The sequence below is a fragment of the Phycodurus eques genome, chromosome 17, assembly GCF_024500275.1.
Source record: "Phycodurus eques isolate BA_2022a chromosome 17, UOR_Pequ_1.1, whole genome shotgun sequence".
Classification (NCBI taxonomy): Eukaryota; Metazoa; Chordata; class Actinopteri; order Syngnathiformes; family Syngnathidae; genus Phycodurus; species Phycodurus eques.
Genome location: NC_084541.1, coordinates 11,130,097 through 11,147,269, shown reverse-complemented (window position 1 = coordinate 11,147,269; position 17,173 = coordinate 11,130,097). Strand labels below are relative to the sequence as shown.

General features: G+C 42.8%; 1 protein-coding gene across 3 annotated transcripts in view; it reads right to left on the bottom strand.

Moving 5' to 3' along the window:
- Positions 1 to 17,173, bottom strand: part of gabrg2 (gamma-aminobutyric acid type A receptor subunit gamma2) — a 77,845-nt gene that overhangs the window by 33,282 nt on the left and 27,390 nt on the right. For all 3 annotated transcript variants that reach the window (XM_061702143.1, XM_061702144.1, XM_061702145.1), the window contains exons 4-6: positions 12,414 to 12,634; positions 11,540 to 11,622; positions 5,811 to 5,948 (exon numbers count right to left, since the gene is read on the bottom strand). In XM_061702143.1, coding sequence (XP_061558127.1) covers positions 5,811 to 5,948; positions 11,540 to 11,622; positions 12,414 to 12,634 — 442 coding nt within the window. The remainder of the gene's footprint in view (positions 1 to 5,810; positions 5,949 to 11,539; positions 11,623 to 12,413; positions 12,635 to 17,173) is intronic.

Sequence of the window (17,173 nt, the reverse complement as noted above, 5' to 3'; positions counted from 1 at the left end):
CGCCTTCTCCCCGATGACAGTTGGGATAGGCTCCAGCACGCCCGCGACCCTAGTGAGGAGAAGTGGCTCAGAAAATGGATGGATGGATATATTGTGTTCCTTGTCTATGAAAGCAACACAGGACATGTATAATGTGTCAGTTCTCAATGTCTAATTTTTATACTTTTTGGTTGGTTACAGGATTGACTCATCACTGTGATGTGAGCTTTACACCAGCTACTCTTCTGCTACTTTATGGCAAGGTTTTACTGTATTATCAATCTGAGCTACAATGTCTCGGTAACAATAAACCATCACATACATAAGGGAAAAAAATAACTGCGGAGGCAAGGTTGCCAACGGCTGCTTAGTTTAATCATGAAAGTGGTTAGGAAACGGAAAGCAATAAAACACATTTTAAAGCTCTTTTTTCCCCCTTACGTATGTGATAAACTGTTTCTGTGTCAATAATTCTACTCATATTCGTTTACTTATCACTGCATCTAAAAAAACTGTCACCCGCAAAGACCATGAAGAAATTGATTGCTGATCAGTCAAACGAGATCAATCAGATTAGGAATGTGATTTTAAAGTAAATAAAAAAAATCCTTAATCAACTAACAATCATTTAATCTGTTAACTGTTGTTTTTCAAATATTTTAATAGGTTGCGATAATCTCTCTGAATGTTATGAACTCTTGAATCAAAACCATTATCGAGGTCAGAGTTTGTAGATGTAAGGCTTAGCTGACGTCATTCTGTTCTTCTTCAGGCCACAAAATAGTGGAAATTACAGGAATTACATCAACAGAACCCATGCTGGTTGCATCGAATAAATCCACTCGAACACAATTAATCCATACAACTAATATCACAAAATCAACTGATTAATGGTGTCATATGCTCATCCATAATTTCCTCTTGATCCAAGCTAACATTGAATAACATCCTACTAACATAAATACAACATATGACAGTTTAATCAGGTGAAATTTCATAGAAATAATTTTAATTGCTGCTAAATGTGCAAACTGCATTACATTCACAATAACATCATTTGACAGTAATAAATAAAATGTTATGCTTAATAAATGTGTCAATGTGTGGAGTCACTAACATTACATGCAAACACCAATTCAAATTGGTGTTCTTGAGCAAAACTGTGGCGCCACGGTGGCCGACTGGATAGAGCGTCAGCCTCACAGTTCTGAGGACCGGGATTCAATCCCCGGCCCTGCCTGTGTGGAGTTTGCATGTTCTGCCCGTGCCTGCGTGGGTTTTCTCCGGGCACTCCGGTTTCCTCCCACTTCCCAAAAACATGCATGAATTGGAGGCTCTAAATTTCCCATAGGTGCGAATGGTTGTTTGTTTTTATGTGCCCTGCGATTGGCTGGCAACCAGTTCAGGGTGTACCCCGCCTCCTGCCCGATGATAGCTGGGATAGGCTCCAGCAAGCCCGCGACCCTAATGAGGAGAAAACGGCTCGGAAAATGGATGGATGGAAGTAAAACTGTATCAGGATGTTGCACACGAATGAATAGACACATTTTCACCCTCGGAGGATATTATATATGGGCTTTGGTATTATTGTTATCTTGTGGCAGCAGAACTGTAAATACTGTAGTTGTATGAGTATGTCTTTGTGGATTAAGGTCTATGTCTCTATTTGCATCTACAAGGGCCTAAAGATAGAACAAGGATATGCTTGCTCACGCTATAAGAGGGAATGCATTTTCTTTCCATGGGTTAGTTGTTTGCTTGTTTTCTCGAGCTCAATGCACGACCCCCCTGATTTGCCCCATCAACAAATCATCTGTAAACTGTGGCGCTCCGTAATCGGGACAGGGCCACTGATGTGTCTCGCGGCTTTCTCCACTCAAGCTGAATCACACAGGCGGGCGCACACAGACAACAGGGCTGCACGGCATGGCTTTTGGACGGTCAATCTCAGAATAGGTTTCCATACATCACAAGCAGACAAATAGACTCTTTGAAACATGCATTATTCTATGACGCACTTTAAACTCATCCACACACAGATGTGTATGTATATGTACCTATGTATGTATGTACCGGTACATGGTTTCTCATTCCATCGTGCTGCTTAAATTAAAACTTTACGTGACTCATTGCAAAGAGAAGCTAGAATAGCTACCGAACGAGACAATCAGTTGGGAAATTACATGGCTAGCCTTAATGCTTGGTCGAAAAAGCCTTCAGGACATCTATCTAAGATATATATATTTTTTAGCTAATTTGTGCTGGAACTATGACTCACAGACATGGTGACATCTCTCTGTGGATCTGAGCAATGGAAGCATAACATTAATGCACTATAAATAAAGCTCCACCATTTTTTAAGTCTATAATGCCATCCTTTTTGCACAGTATTTACACACTAGCATAACATAATCTATGAGGGGGATGGCTTCAGTTGTTCAACATTTGACTGTGGTTTAAAAGAATACTCATGTAGTTGTGTACATATACTGTACAACAATTTTGCGCTCACTCCATAAACTAGGAAAGTTAACATTAGCTTCTTCCCAAAAAAGGACTTGCAGTCATATCAAATACTTTGACAACGTCCGTAAATAGTAATATTACTCCATACAACAACGACGAAGTTTTCACGACACCATATATTGCTAACCAATACCTTGCAACAGTAATAGCAGGTGGATATGTGACTAACTACAACGTATGATCTTTCCGTATATTTTAAGGTTTTTATAATGGGATACGTTTTGACTAAATCGTTTGTCTTTTATCTAATTCTTTTTGCATCCCCTATCATTTGTTAGCTTGTCTTCCCTTGTAAATCTGAGAGAATGTGAGCAAGCGTGTTGATAAATGCAGGTATAGGCTAGCAGGCAATGCAGGCAGTCTTGATGCGAAGTGACATGTCAAGAGACGAAGTCTTTGGACACTGGCTGAGCTGGGCAAGTGGGGAAGCAAATATAAACAGACGCCACCTTTATTAAAAGCTTCAACAAGAGCAGCAGATAGCGTGCAAACCCCGAGCACCTATTTCATTGTAAAATCAATTTTTTTAAAGCATGCCTCGTTGTTATCCCTTTTTTATTTGAGAACTAATCTGGTCACAGTCAGGTAGCTTTCTCTGACAATGAAACAGAATAACGTCCTCTGGCTGAAGCCAGTTCACCTGCACGCCTGTCTGCTAGGATTAATGTTATTTCCAGTTGCCTTACGTGACCCATTTTAACACAGCAAAGATCCTGAATAGGAAGTCTTTAAACATTTAACTTGCCCTTCAATACTCATCTGAAAGAAAAAACCTGGTACTCAGACACATTTTGCATTCTGTCCGTAAAATACACATTTTAATAATAATTTCAGCTCTCGTCAAATGCATAGGGTGCACTTTGTGCCCATACTCTGTCTCAACAGACTGTTCGTTCAGGCAGATGTGCTCGCTCAACTGGCAGCAGGTCAGAAACCCAAAGTGACTGCAAAATGAGACAAGGGGTCTCTCAACCACAGTCAAGGTTCTCTGCACTGACAAGAGAGCAGATGGCGGTTTGGCTGTTGGCGGAAATAACAAACCAGATCAGAGAGACATGCCACGAAGTCTTCACCGCATCTAATCCGCCTACGCAGATTGCCTTTTCATGATGTCACTTGGAAATGCTTTGATTAAAATGAAAAGTTTGAAGTTTTTTTTCACAACTCACATCTTAATTTAAGCATGCTCCATTGCATCACCAAACCTGGATGTAAATATGTATAGAAGCTGATGATTTAAGGTTTGTAAATTTTTGTACACCGCCATTATATGCGTAGCACTGGACTATCTGACAGGCATAACCGCAATCAACCTCTTGAGGGAATACACATAAAAGAGTGCTGTTCAACTCAATTAGCATTATAAGCTAAAGCAAAATTACTCCCAGACCTCTATATAAACTTTTGTGGTGTTTTTTTTCTCAAATTCGTACTAATTAATTGCAAGGGGGTTATGGCACACACTGTATGCTCACATTTTAGATTTAATCTAATTTCCTAACCTCCAAACAATCATCACTTTACCTGATATTCAATAACACATTGAGATTCTGCTTTCCACGCCACTGTACATGCACACATACACAGACAATTATATGTGCAAAGATTTTTGGGGGAACTGCAGAGGCTTAAATTGGATAAACATGCATCACATATTTGCAGGCCGTAATTTTAAACACAAAAAACAAATGGAAATTTACCAGAACAGGCTGCTACATGTGATAGAATAAAAATATCTTTGTCTTATACTTGGTAAAGTAGAATGTGGCTCATTATCCCCCCAAAAATTTAATGCTCTGTTAGTCTGTTCCAAGTAACTGTAAAGAAATTCCACCTACAAAGCTTCTACAATTAGTGTCCTCAGTTCCCAAACACTTAAAGTATTGTTAAAAGGAAAGGTGATGTAACACAGTGTTAAACATGCCCCTGTCCCATCTTTTTTGAAATGTGTTGCAGGCATCAAATTAAAAATGTGTGAATCTTTGCAAAAAACAACAACAAAACAAAAGTTGATCTGTTTGAACATTAAATATCTTGTCTTTGTCCATCCATCCATCTTCTACCGCTTATCCGAGGTCGGGTCGTGGGGGCAGTAGCTTTAGCAGGGACGCCCAGACTTCCCTTTCCCCAGCCACTTCATCCATCTCTTCCGGCGGGATCGTTCGTTATGGACAATCTGTGATGAGCACAGAAGTCCAATAACAGAACACCGCTCGGGTTCTGATCGGGGGGGCCGTTCCTCCCAATCACGCCCTTCCAGGTCTCACTGTCATTGCCCACGTGAGCATTGAAGTCCCCCAGCAGAACAATGGAGTCACCAGTGGGAGCAGGACTCCAAAAAGGGTGGGTACTCTGAACTGGTGTTTGGTGCATAGGCACAAACAACAGTCAGGACCCGTCCCCCCACCCGAAGGCGGAGGGAGGCTACCCTCTCGTCCACCGGGGTGAACCCCAACGTACAGGCGCCGAGCCGGGGAGCCATAAGAATACCCACACCTGCTCGACGCCTCTCACCGTGGGCAACTCCAGAGTGGAAGAGAGTCCAACCCCTCTTGATAGGACTGGTAGCAGAGGCCAAGCTGTGCGTGGAGGCGAGTCCGACTATATCTAGTCGGAACTTCTCGACCTCACACACCAGCTCGGGCTCCTTCCCTGCCAGAGAGGTGACATTCCACGTAGCCGGGGATTGGATCGCCAAGGTCCCCGCCTTCGGCCACCGCCCAGCTCGCACTGCACCCGACCCCTATGGGCCCTCCCACAGGTGGTGAGCCCATGGGAAGGGGGACCCACCTTGTCTTTGTAATAATAATAATAACGCATATAGCACTATATATGTATATAGCACTTTTCAAGGCACTTAAAGACGCTTTACAATTGCACACATTATTCACTCATTCAACAGTCACACCCTAGTGGTAATAACCTACTTGTGTAGCCACAGCTGCCGTGGGCAGTCTGACAGAAGCATAGCTGCCATTCTGCACCTATGGCCCCTTCGACCAACACCAACCAGCCAATTCATTAATAGGCAATGTGGGTTAAGTGTCTTCCCCAGGGACACAACGACATGCCCTCAGGCGGGGATACGAACTGGAGACCCTCTGGTTGGAGGGCATACTTATCCTCTGTACCACATCACCCCACATTTGGGGTGTATTCAATTAAATATAGGCTGAAAAGGATTTTCAAATGTATGTATTACACAACATCCCAACTTCTTTGGCATTGGGGTTTGTTAAACAAAGTTTTTAATAACAAAATAATAGTAAATATAAAAGAAAGGGCTTGCTCAGAAATGGTCTTACCTGAGACGGTCCTGACAATCTCCGAGGTGTTCCTCAGGCCCACAAAGGAGAACTGGTAAAGCCTCCAGGAGCGGATGTCTCCAACCTCTACTGAGCTCCTCTTCCACTTGTACACAATCTCCTCCCTGGGGTAGCCATCTGTGCAGAGAGATGAGGAAAAGGACGAGAAGCACAGGGGATTAGCTGAGGTGTGCTATAACAGCGCACAACAAACAATTCATCCCTTACAGGAGTTCCCTCTATAGAGTTGCTCACTTCCAATTCAATATAAAGCCAAAGTACTCATGATCTTCATATCTAAGTCTGCAAGCTTACAAAACACTCTCAAAAAAAGGCCTATTACATAACATCATCTGCACATAATCCAAGGTTAATTAAAATCACATTCACATAACAATTCTCTTAAAATTTCCATCAGAGGCTGCCCTCAGGCTGGTGGCCTCAGTGCAGCACATGGACTTTTCTCAGGGTAAAATTGATGAAATAGCTTCATGAGTAAAGTGATATCAGCCAGCAGTGATACTGTGAGATGGGTGGATGTGCCCAGTTGCCACATTAAAGCCAGCCCGGCAGGCGATCTGTTCCTAAGATGGCAATGATGATTGATTTACTGTTCACTTCTTTTTACTTGTTTGTTGTCAAATATGCCAATGGAATAACAGAATGTGTGTGTGTACTGGCGCCCCGTGCAAGGGGGGGCACTGCATAACCATGCATGATGTAGTCTTTCATAATTGGTATACTACAACGTCGTATAAAATAAACATTGACAATGACTTGAGTTAAATCTGATTTCACTGTGAAGTTTGTTTGCAACAAGCAGTGGTTGACAAAACAGGTAATTATTTTATATTATTCTAAAAGACAATTAAAAAAAATGTTTCCCCAAAAAAAAGCTAAACATAACAACGGGTATGCATGTGTTTACATATTTTGTTTTGTTTTGTTTTTTTGCTTCTCACAAATGCTGCATTTAAATTCGTAATGTACCACCAGCATAACTTTAACTTAATATCTGGATACATTGGGGGCTTGGTTAAGGGGGAAAAAAAGTGTGATTTGAATATAAAATGCTTATTTGTTAACAAAGGAGCAGATCTTGATCTTTGGGAACAATATAGCTGATTTCAAAACATGCAATACATAAAATTTGAACTAAATACTTTAGTTGGAAACATTTCCAAATTACTTTAATGAAGAACTTACCTGGTCAATATACAGTATGAGTCCCATAGCAGTATGCAGTGAATTGGGACACTGACGTGGTATTGTAGTCTTATATTAATGGTGGACATGACTCTTTTACAGCCATATACTGTACATTATACAGTCGTTCTGTAATTGGTTTTTTCGCAGCATAATCTCACATACTCACAAGATCCTGGTGACCGCACGTAGGCTTTGCCCAACATGGAGTGGTGTTTCCAGGTGAAACTACACACAAATACCTACGACAGTGATTGTCTGAAATGTCGATGGCTTGGATACCAGAAGATTGATTCTCAAATATCATCGATACTTATGTTTGGGTGGCACGGTGAACGACTGGTTACAGCGTCTGCCTCACAGTTCGGAGGACCGGGGTTCAATCCCCGGCCCCGCCTGTGTGGAGTTTGTATGTTCTCCCCGTGCCTGCGTGGGTTTTCTCCGGGCACTCCGGTTTCCTCCCACATCCCAAAAACATGTATGGTAGGTAAATTGACAACTCTAAATTGCCCATAAGTGTGAATGTGAGTGCGAATGGTTGTTTGTTTGTTTGTATGTGCCCTGCGATTGGCTGACAACCAGTTCAGGGTGTACACCGCCTCAGCTCGATGATAGCTGGGATAGGCTCCAGCACGCCCACGACCTTAGTGAGGAGAAGCGGCTCAAAAAATGGATGGAACCATCAATACTATCCAAAAATGCAATGTAACAGCACACGACTATGCAATGTATATCATCTGGAACAGTTCAGAATCAATATTTATCTACAACCCCAATTCCATTGAAGTTGGGACGTTGTTTTAAACATAAATAAAAACAGAATACAATGATTTGCAAATCATGTTCGATCTATATTTAATTGAATACACTACAAAGACAAGATATTTAATGCTCAAACTGATAAACTTTATTATTTTTAGCAAATAATCATTAACTTAGAATTTTTATGGATGAAACACATTGCAAAAAAGCTGGGACAGGGTCATGTTTACCACTGTGTTACATCACCTTTTCTTTTAACCGGGGTCTCCGTTGACGTATTTTACGCTTCATAATGCGGCACACATTTTCAATGGGAGACAGGTCTGGACTGCAGGCAGGCCAGTCTAGTACCCGCACTCTTTTACTACGAAGCCGCACTGTTGTAACACGTGCAGAATGTGGTTTGCCATTGTCTTGCTGAAATAAGCACGGGTGTCCATGAAAAAAAAGTTGCTTGGATGACAGCATATGTTTCTCCAAAACCTGTATGTACCTTTCAGCATTAATGGTACCTTCACAGATGTGTAAGTTACCCCTGCCATTGGCACTAACATACCCCATACCCTCACAGATGCTGGTTTTTTAACTTTGCATCCATAACAGTCCGGATGGTTATTTTCCTCTTTGCCCTGGAGGACACGACGTCCACAATTTCCCCAAAAAATTTGAAATGTGGACTTGTCGGACCACAGAACACTTTTCCACTTTGCATCAGTCAGCATTAGATGAGCTCGGGCCCAGAGAAGCCGGCGACATTTCTGGGTGTTGTTGATAAATGGCTTTTGCTTTGCATATTATAGTTTCAAGTTGCACTTACGGATGTAGCGCCAAACTGTATTTACTGACATTGGTTTTCTGAAGTGTTCCTGAGCCCATGTGGTGATATCCTTTACACATTGATGTCGGTTTTTGATGCAGTGCCGGCTGAGGGATCGAAGGTCACGGGCATTCAATGTTGGTTTTCGGCTTTGCCGCTTAGATGCAGTGATTTCTCCAGATTCTCTGAAGCTTTTGATGATATTATGGACCGTAGATAATGAAATCCCAAAATTCCTTGCAATTGTACATTGAGGAACATTGTCCTGAAACTGTTCGACGATTTTCTCATGCACTTGTTCACAAAGAGGTGAACCTCACCCCCATGTTTACTTGTGAATGACTGAGCAATTCAGGGAAGCTCCTTTTATACCCAATCATGGCAACCACCTGTTCCCAATTAGCCTGTTCACCTGTGGGATGTTCCAAACAGGTGTTTGATGAGCATTCCTCAACTTTCTCAGTCTTTTTTGCCACCTATCCCAACTTTTTTGGAACATGTTGCAAAATTCTAAGTTAATGATTATTTGCTAAAAACAATAAAGTTTATCAGTTTGAACATTAAATATCTTGTCTTTGTAGTGTATTCAATTAAATATAGGTGGTCCATGATTTGCAAATCATTGTATTCTGTTTTTATTTATGTTTAACACAACTTCATTGGAATTGGGGTTGTAATAACAGGACACAAACATTAAACAAAAAAAATAATACTTAATTGCTAGTCAGAGCTGGCTGTTTTAATCTGACCAACCAATCAGAGGATGGATGTCCTTAACGGCCTGCCAGCCCTGTGAGGACAAATTTTAAATCTGTTTGGTTAAAGAAAGAGTCTCACTGCTAGTTTAAGTTACATCAAACAGCACTACTGATTCTGAAGGGACCATCACATGCCAGCACATAGGGGCTGAAATCTGATTGGACACAAGCTCTGCAGGCAAGAAAAACAATGAAGAGAACAAACTTTTGGGAGTGAACTAATACAGTTATGTGGAACAAATATTAGACTTTTGTTTGCAAATGTAGGTCAATGCTTCTGATAGTGTTTAGACCAGGGATTCTCAACCAGTGTGCACATTAGTGTGCCTTGAATGTTCTTCAGGTGTGCCGTGGGATATTATCAAATTTGACTTAATTGCTCAAAAAAATATATATTTCCAAGAAATAATGTATCTTTATTATCTATTTATGCCAGTGATGCATAGTGACAAACATAACAACAAAATGGTCTTCTATTCGATGGCAGGAAGTACATACAGTACTTTTTGTGACATTTTTATCGGTGTGCCGTAAGATTTTTCAATTTCAAAATATGTGCCTTGGCTCCCTAAAGGTTGGAAATCACTGGTTTAGACCAACTGAGAAGGCTTTGCTGGCCCTGACCGTCCATTATAGGTGCGAAAAGATTTATTTAAAAAATCCATAGGCTTCATCCAATTTAAATGAAGGACAGTCTGTTCCATATTTAGGTACACACTGATTTCTGTTTCTTTTTGCTTTTGGAGCTATTTACAAAGGCTTTTCCCTGGAGACTTATCAAACTCGATCAACTGAGCGTACCATTTGATCAATTGCTTCGTTCACGCTATAGCAAATCCTCCGGGGAACTTTATTTGGCTAATATGACACTGGGAAGCAAACATGAATTCAGAACATTCCAAGAGAGATAATTTAATCAATGAATTCATTCATTCATTTTCCGTACCGCTTATCCTCACTCAGGTCACGGACATGCTGGAGCCTATCCCAGCTATCTTTGGGCGAGAGGCGGGGTACACCATGAACTGATCCCCAGCCAATCGCATAAAAACAAACAACCATTCACACTCACATTCACACCTACGGGCAATTTATACTCCTCAATTAACCTACCATACATGTTTTTGGGATGTGTGAGGAAACCGGAGTACCCGGAGAAAACCCACGCAGGCATGGGGAGAACATGCAAACTCCACATAGGCGAGGCCGGATTTGAACCTGGGGACTCAGAAATGTGAGGCAGATGTACTAACCACTCGTCCACCGTAATAAATTAATTTTGTTTTGATAATTTTCTTTCTAATAAATCATGGAAATTTAATCACATGTCCATCCCTACTAACTCGTGATCACTTCGAAGCTGCAGCTCCATATGGATGAACTTAAAATTTTACAATGAAATCTGCATTTTAACAACTGGATGCATTGACAATGTTATAACTTTTAAATTATAAATTATTTGCTATTAGGCGGGTTGGTTAACTGGATTACGTTAAATCCATGGCAGTATGCCACATAGCCCAAGGAAAAATACATTGGCCGGGTTTACCTGCAGAATATTTTGTCATTCTAATTGAAATCATTCCGATTGAAGATCTATTTGCAAGTGCGTAAATGACGATGTCCCTGCACATTTAAGTCAAGACAGAGCATGTGCAGACTGTATACAGCCTGGCTGTTCCAATTAAACAGTATACATGACTTTGGATCCTTTTGGGAGAAGGAATATTACACCCCTTTGAAACGGAATTTCGGATTTAGCCTGTTTTTTCCCGACTGTGGTCTTTATATTGAGCATTTTCATTCGGTTTGGGCTTTTAACCGATTTCTAACTGGAATACAATGCTCTACGTAAACCAGTCTATTGATTATTTTGATGCAGAACTAGACTATTACTAAGTATTCAGTTTGCAGAATGTATTGCCACTTGCTTTAGTCACTATTTTATTAATTGTATAGTCCAGCTCAAAATCAAAATGGCCCTCAGTTCCTTATGTCATCTTCCATAAACTAGTAAGTAGCCTCCTAACTATAAAACACTGGACAATACCACTCCTTGAGCCTTTCATTTAGCTGTTGCATAGTGACTGCTGAGATGCTTATACTGTGTAGTGCTTTTACATTACTAATGTATTTGACAAGTAGTCATGAGACCAATGACCAGGCTACTAAATGTCCACACTTACAGCTTGAAAACTCCAGGGGACATGAGTGCTCGTCCATTGGGAAGTTGTTCAATTTCAGCTGGCATTCGGCATCGATGGTCAACCTGCAGACACAACACGAATTTGGTTAACAAAAAATAAATAAAATAAAATAAATTTAAAAAAACACTCACACAGCAGTACAGATGTCAAAGAGCTGTTTGTCAAAAACAAAATGATGTTTATTTTCACCGCAGCACACGCGTCTTGTTGCCACTTTTCACACTTGAGGGACTTTGAAGTCATTAAAGTCATTAAACTTACCGTTAATAAGGGAATGACCTTAAGTGACTTTGCCTATCCGCACAGACACTATTGCCATGTATCATTGTCGGTCATCCTAATTAACTAGCGCTTGCATTACGAGTTACTCCAAATTAATGAAGTGGCGAGCCAGTGTTCTGCATAGAGGAACATCCATCACGACTTCATTGAGTCGGATGGACTTTAGTTTTTGTTTTTATCTCCCAAGATGTATTGTGGTGTTGATAGAAAACATCTGATGCATTTATGAAAAGTGATAATACGCTCAATCAACATCACATAATTTTTTTCAAAGCACTGTTCTAATTTGCTGCGATTGGCTGGCAACCAGTTCAGGTGTACCCCGCCTCCTGCCCGATGATAGTTGGGATAGGTTCCAGCACGCCCGCGACCCTTGTGAGGAGAGGCGGCTCAGAAAATGGATGGATGGATGGATGTTCTAATTTGATGACATGATGCTAGTATTTAAGAGAATAATTTTTGACACCATAACATTCATTTTAATCATATATTGATCGAAATGAGATGATACATAGCTAATAAGTCACTACGATCACCTAATAACTCACCATGATTACCCGTGACTTCCTACCTGAGCGTGTAGAGAATTCGCCCGTCATTCCAGATCCGAAGCATGCGATTGGGTGTAGTGATCCAGTGGGCGTCGGCCTTCTTCGAGTTGCGGAAAAACGTGTCTGGGATCCAGATCTTTCCGACCATGTTGCTGTTGAGACGTAGAACCTTCATCGTACTGTTGAATTTTAGCCTTCTGTCGTACCAGGTCTGGGCAAAAAAGATGTCGATGGTGTATTCCTGGTGACAACAAAACAAAATGGTAGATTGTCTCAAAAAGTAGTAGCTTGACTTCTGGATACTGAAGGTATCTTTAACCTGCCTGGAATTTCTTGATGGTGGATTTTTGTGAGCTATCAGTCAGTCAGTCTTTTTTTTTTTCTTAGACCCAAGAATAAGTGTGCTCAAATCAATGGATTTTTTTTAATCCCCACTGCTGAAAAAGAACATTTTGACTCACTCAACCTTAAAATGAATGGGCCAATGATCAACTAATGCCTCTCATTTTTTGGCTCAAGTATTATCAAACCTCATTACCAGCTAGACCAAAATCTAGTGTCTTGCCTTCAGTCCTTTTGAGAGCAGGCTAAGAATGTAAAGACATGAGATGACTGAAAACCCAGATGACAGAATCCTGGGCGTAATGGGGGAATAAAAGTGGAGGCAACTATTGAGATGCAACCATCGATCTTTTCTTACTTATTTAGTTACTTGGACTGGTTGAGCCCTGAGGTTTCAAGTAAAGTACAGCAGGAGAAAAATGGGGCACTTGTGTGCAAGAGGTCATAAAGGCATTAACTTTGTGACAAAGCTGAACCCAACTATAAAGCCCAAATCCATTCAAATACTTCCATAAAAAACAGTTTTTTCACAAGGCATCATTGCTATTCACCCAGTAGACTTTTGTCTCACTTTTGAGCTCCCTGCAATTGCCATGAAGTTTAATTACTGGTGCCTCTGCTTTCTGGGTGAGCAAGTGGCCTCAGTTTTGGATATACCTGGATTTTCCATAATGTGATGCTATACCAACGACAATGATCAATACTTAAACAAAATTATTATTAATCGAATGGGAGAATTTCTCTGAGTGTTCTGAGATTCAACTTCCCGATGGACCCAGCTCTCCTGAATAGACCTTACCAGGGAGGCTGAGGAGTGTGATCCCCCTGTAGTTGGAACACACCCTCCGGTCCCCCTTCTTAAAATGGGGGGCCACCACCCCAGTCTGCCAATCCAGAGGCACTGTCTCCGATGTCCACGCGATCTTGCAGAGGCGTGTTAACCAGGACAGCCCTACAACATCCAGAGCCTTGAAGAACTCCGGGCGAATCTCATCCACCCTCGGGGCCTTGCCACTGAGGAGCTTTTTAACCACCTCGGTGACCTCAACCCCAGAGATAGGAGAGCCCGCGTCAGAGAACCCAGACTCTGCTCCCTCATGGGAAGGCATATTGTAGGAATTGAGGAGGTCTTCGAATTGTTCGCCCCACCGGCTCACAACGTCCCGAGTCGAGGTCAGCAGCGCCCCATCCCCACTATACACAGTGTTGATGGTGCACTGCTTCCCCCTCCTGAGACGCCGGATAGTGGATTAGAATTTCCTCGAAGCCATCCTGAAGTCATTCTCCATGGCCTCACCGAACTCGTCCCATGCTGTTTTTGCTTCAGTGACCACCAAAGCTGCATTCCGCTTGGCCAGCCGGTACCCATCAGCTGCCTCAGGAGTCCCACAGGCCAAAAAGGCCTGATAGGACTCTTTCTTCAGCTTGACGGCATCCCTCACCGTTGGTGTCCACCAACGAGTTCGGGGATTGCCGCCACGACAGGCACCAACCACCTTACAGCCACAGCTCCGGTCGGCCGCCTCAGCGATGGAGGCGCGGAACATGGTCCACTCGGACTCGATGTCCCCCGCCACCCCCGGAACATGAGCAAAGTTCTGTCGGAGGTGGGAGTTGAAACTCCTTCTGACAGGGGATTCCGCCAGACGTTCCCAGCAGACCCTCACAATACGTTTGGGCCTGCCACGACGGACCGGTATCTTCCCCCACCATCGGAGCCAACTCACCACCAGTTGGTGATCAGTTGACAGCTCCGCCCCTCTCTTCACCCGAGTGTGAAGAGAGGGGTGTCATCGGACATGCGGCCGCAAGTCCGATGACATGACCACAAAGTCGATCATCAAACTGCGACCTAGGGTGTCCTGGCGCCAAGTGCACGTGTGGATAACCTTATGCTTGAACATGGTGTTCGTTATGGACAATCCGTGATAAGTCAGAAGTCCAATAACAGAACACTGCTCGGGTTCTGATCGGGGGGGGCCGTTCCTCCCAATCACGCCCTTCCGGTCTCACTGTCATTGCCCACGTGAGCATTGAAGTCCCCCAGCAGAACAATGGAGTCCCCAGCGGGGGCGCTCTCCAGCACCCCCTCCAAGGACTCCAAAAAGGGTGGGTACTCTGAACTGATGTTTGGTGCATAGGCACAAACAACTGTCAGGACCCGTCCCCCCACCCGAAGGCGGAGGCAGGCTACCTTCTCGTCCACCAGGGTGAACTCCAACATACAGGCGCCGAGCCGGGGAGCAATAAGAATACCCACACCTGCTCGGCGCCTCCCACCTTGGGCAACTCCAGAGTGGAAGAGAGTCCAACCCTTCTCGAGAGGACTGGTACCAGAGCCCAAGCTGTGCGTGGAGGCGAGTCCGACTATATAGAGTCGGAACTTCTCGACCTCACACACCAGCTCGGGCTGCTTCCCTGCCAGAGAGGTGACATTCCACGTCCCTAGAGCCAGCTTCTGTAGCCCGGGATCGGATCGCTAAGGTTCCCGCCTTCGGCCAGCGCTAGCTCCCACTGCACCCGACCCCTATGGCCCCTCCCACAGGTAGTGAGCCCATGGGAACGGGGACCCACGTTACCCTTTTGAGTTGTGCCCGGCCGGGCCCCATGGGTGCAGGCCCGGCCATTAAAATAAAATTAAATGTGTGACCCCTGGCCCTTCATGTTTTCTTTAAAGAATTGTACCAATCTTACAAATTCTGCCTGGGTAATCAAACATATGAGCACAACTGTGTGTTTTCTCATTTACTAAATAAAAGTAGGGCTGTGAATTTCAAAATAAGAGCAATTAAATAAAAAAAAAGTATTACGTCTTCAGAATATTTCTTTGAAAAAACTAACAAAACAGATAATACTTCATCCTTTGATCATGTAGGTAGAAGCAAAATCATGCATTGTAAAAACATATTTTACATAGGTTATACACGGGAAATTACGGCACACATCAGTTGCACAATCATTTTAACAGATCCTTATGCCCATCTCTATCACAAATCGCATCCTTTTTGAACATTTTAAAAAAAGGTTCAGAAGTCCTGGCACAAACTAAGTCCTGGCAAACTGGATCAGATAATTTTTCCATTAATTTCAGCAAATATAAAAGGCTTTACATTAAATGCAGATTCACACCCAAAAATTTCAAAGTGCATACCAGTACATACATACTGCACTTCTATAGCTTCACAAATTTAAGATTATGGAAGGGAAGCTTTACTGTCGACAAAGCCTTCTTTTCGACCCTCCCATCCTTTACAGCGCTCATCCTCAGATAGCAAGTGTTTTTGTCATATTTTCTAGATTCCCATTGCATATTTAAGAATTATGACATCACAATAGTGCTTAGATGTGTACCCCCGTGTCATCTGTCTATTCGCTGTGCTTCACAATACCTACAAAGCGCCCACATTTGTCATGTTACAGTGTGAACAAAAGGCCCCGTGGCTGATTACATATGAATGTGAGGCAATCCATCAACCTTTCGTTTCAGCGCAGTGCCCTCACACACACACACACAAACACACACACACACAGATTCCCTGATGCGAACACAAATGGCAAGTTATAATACAACCCATCCAAATCAATACCTCACTGTGACTGCTGCCATTGAGACAGTGAGCTCGATTTTCATGGATGCCGCATCTGCGGTGGAGGGCAAAAACTGGCGTATCTTTATTTTTGCGCAAGTGCAAGGTTCGCTGCGTGTCTTTGCCAATTTGGCAGATCGGTCTGCAACAAGCTTGGCGTACTGGCGCAACAAATGTGCCTGGCGCATTGACTATTTGGTGGCAGGAAGTCGGTCTAAATTACACCTGCTGGGACCATGTCTAAGTCCAGCGTAATAGGTAGACTTCTCGTTTAACGCAATTTTGGTGAATTTGCGACCCCTGTGAGGATAAGCGGTACGGAAGACGGATGGATGATTGGGGCACAGGCAGACATATTCTGAGCTCTGCAGATATGTGTGGTGGATGTCAGACGTAATACATTCATAAATATATCAACAGCGAGCATCAAATTAATTGAATGCATTATTATTATTATTTTTTTATTTTTTATTTATTTAATTTTTTTACATCATCCCACTGGCTGGCACAGAACGATCGAGGGTGGGGGTGGTCTCTAAGTGCCCCCTTCACAGTACAGATATCCATATCCATCCAATTGCACAATAAAAAAAAGACTCCCGCTTACTTACATCATCCTAGAACCATGGACAGACTTCTTCTTTTCCTTTCGGCTTGTCCCGTTAGGGGTCGCCACAGCGCGTCATCCTTTTCCATGTAAGCCTATCTCTTGCATACTCCTCTCGAACACCAACTACCATCATGTCTTCCCTCACGACATCCATCAACCTTCTCTTTGGTCTTCCTCTAGCTCTCTTGCCTGGCAGCTCCAATCTCATCATCCTTCTACCAATATACTCACTATTTCTCTG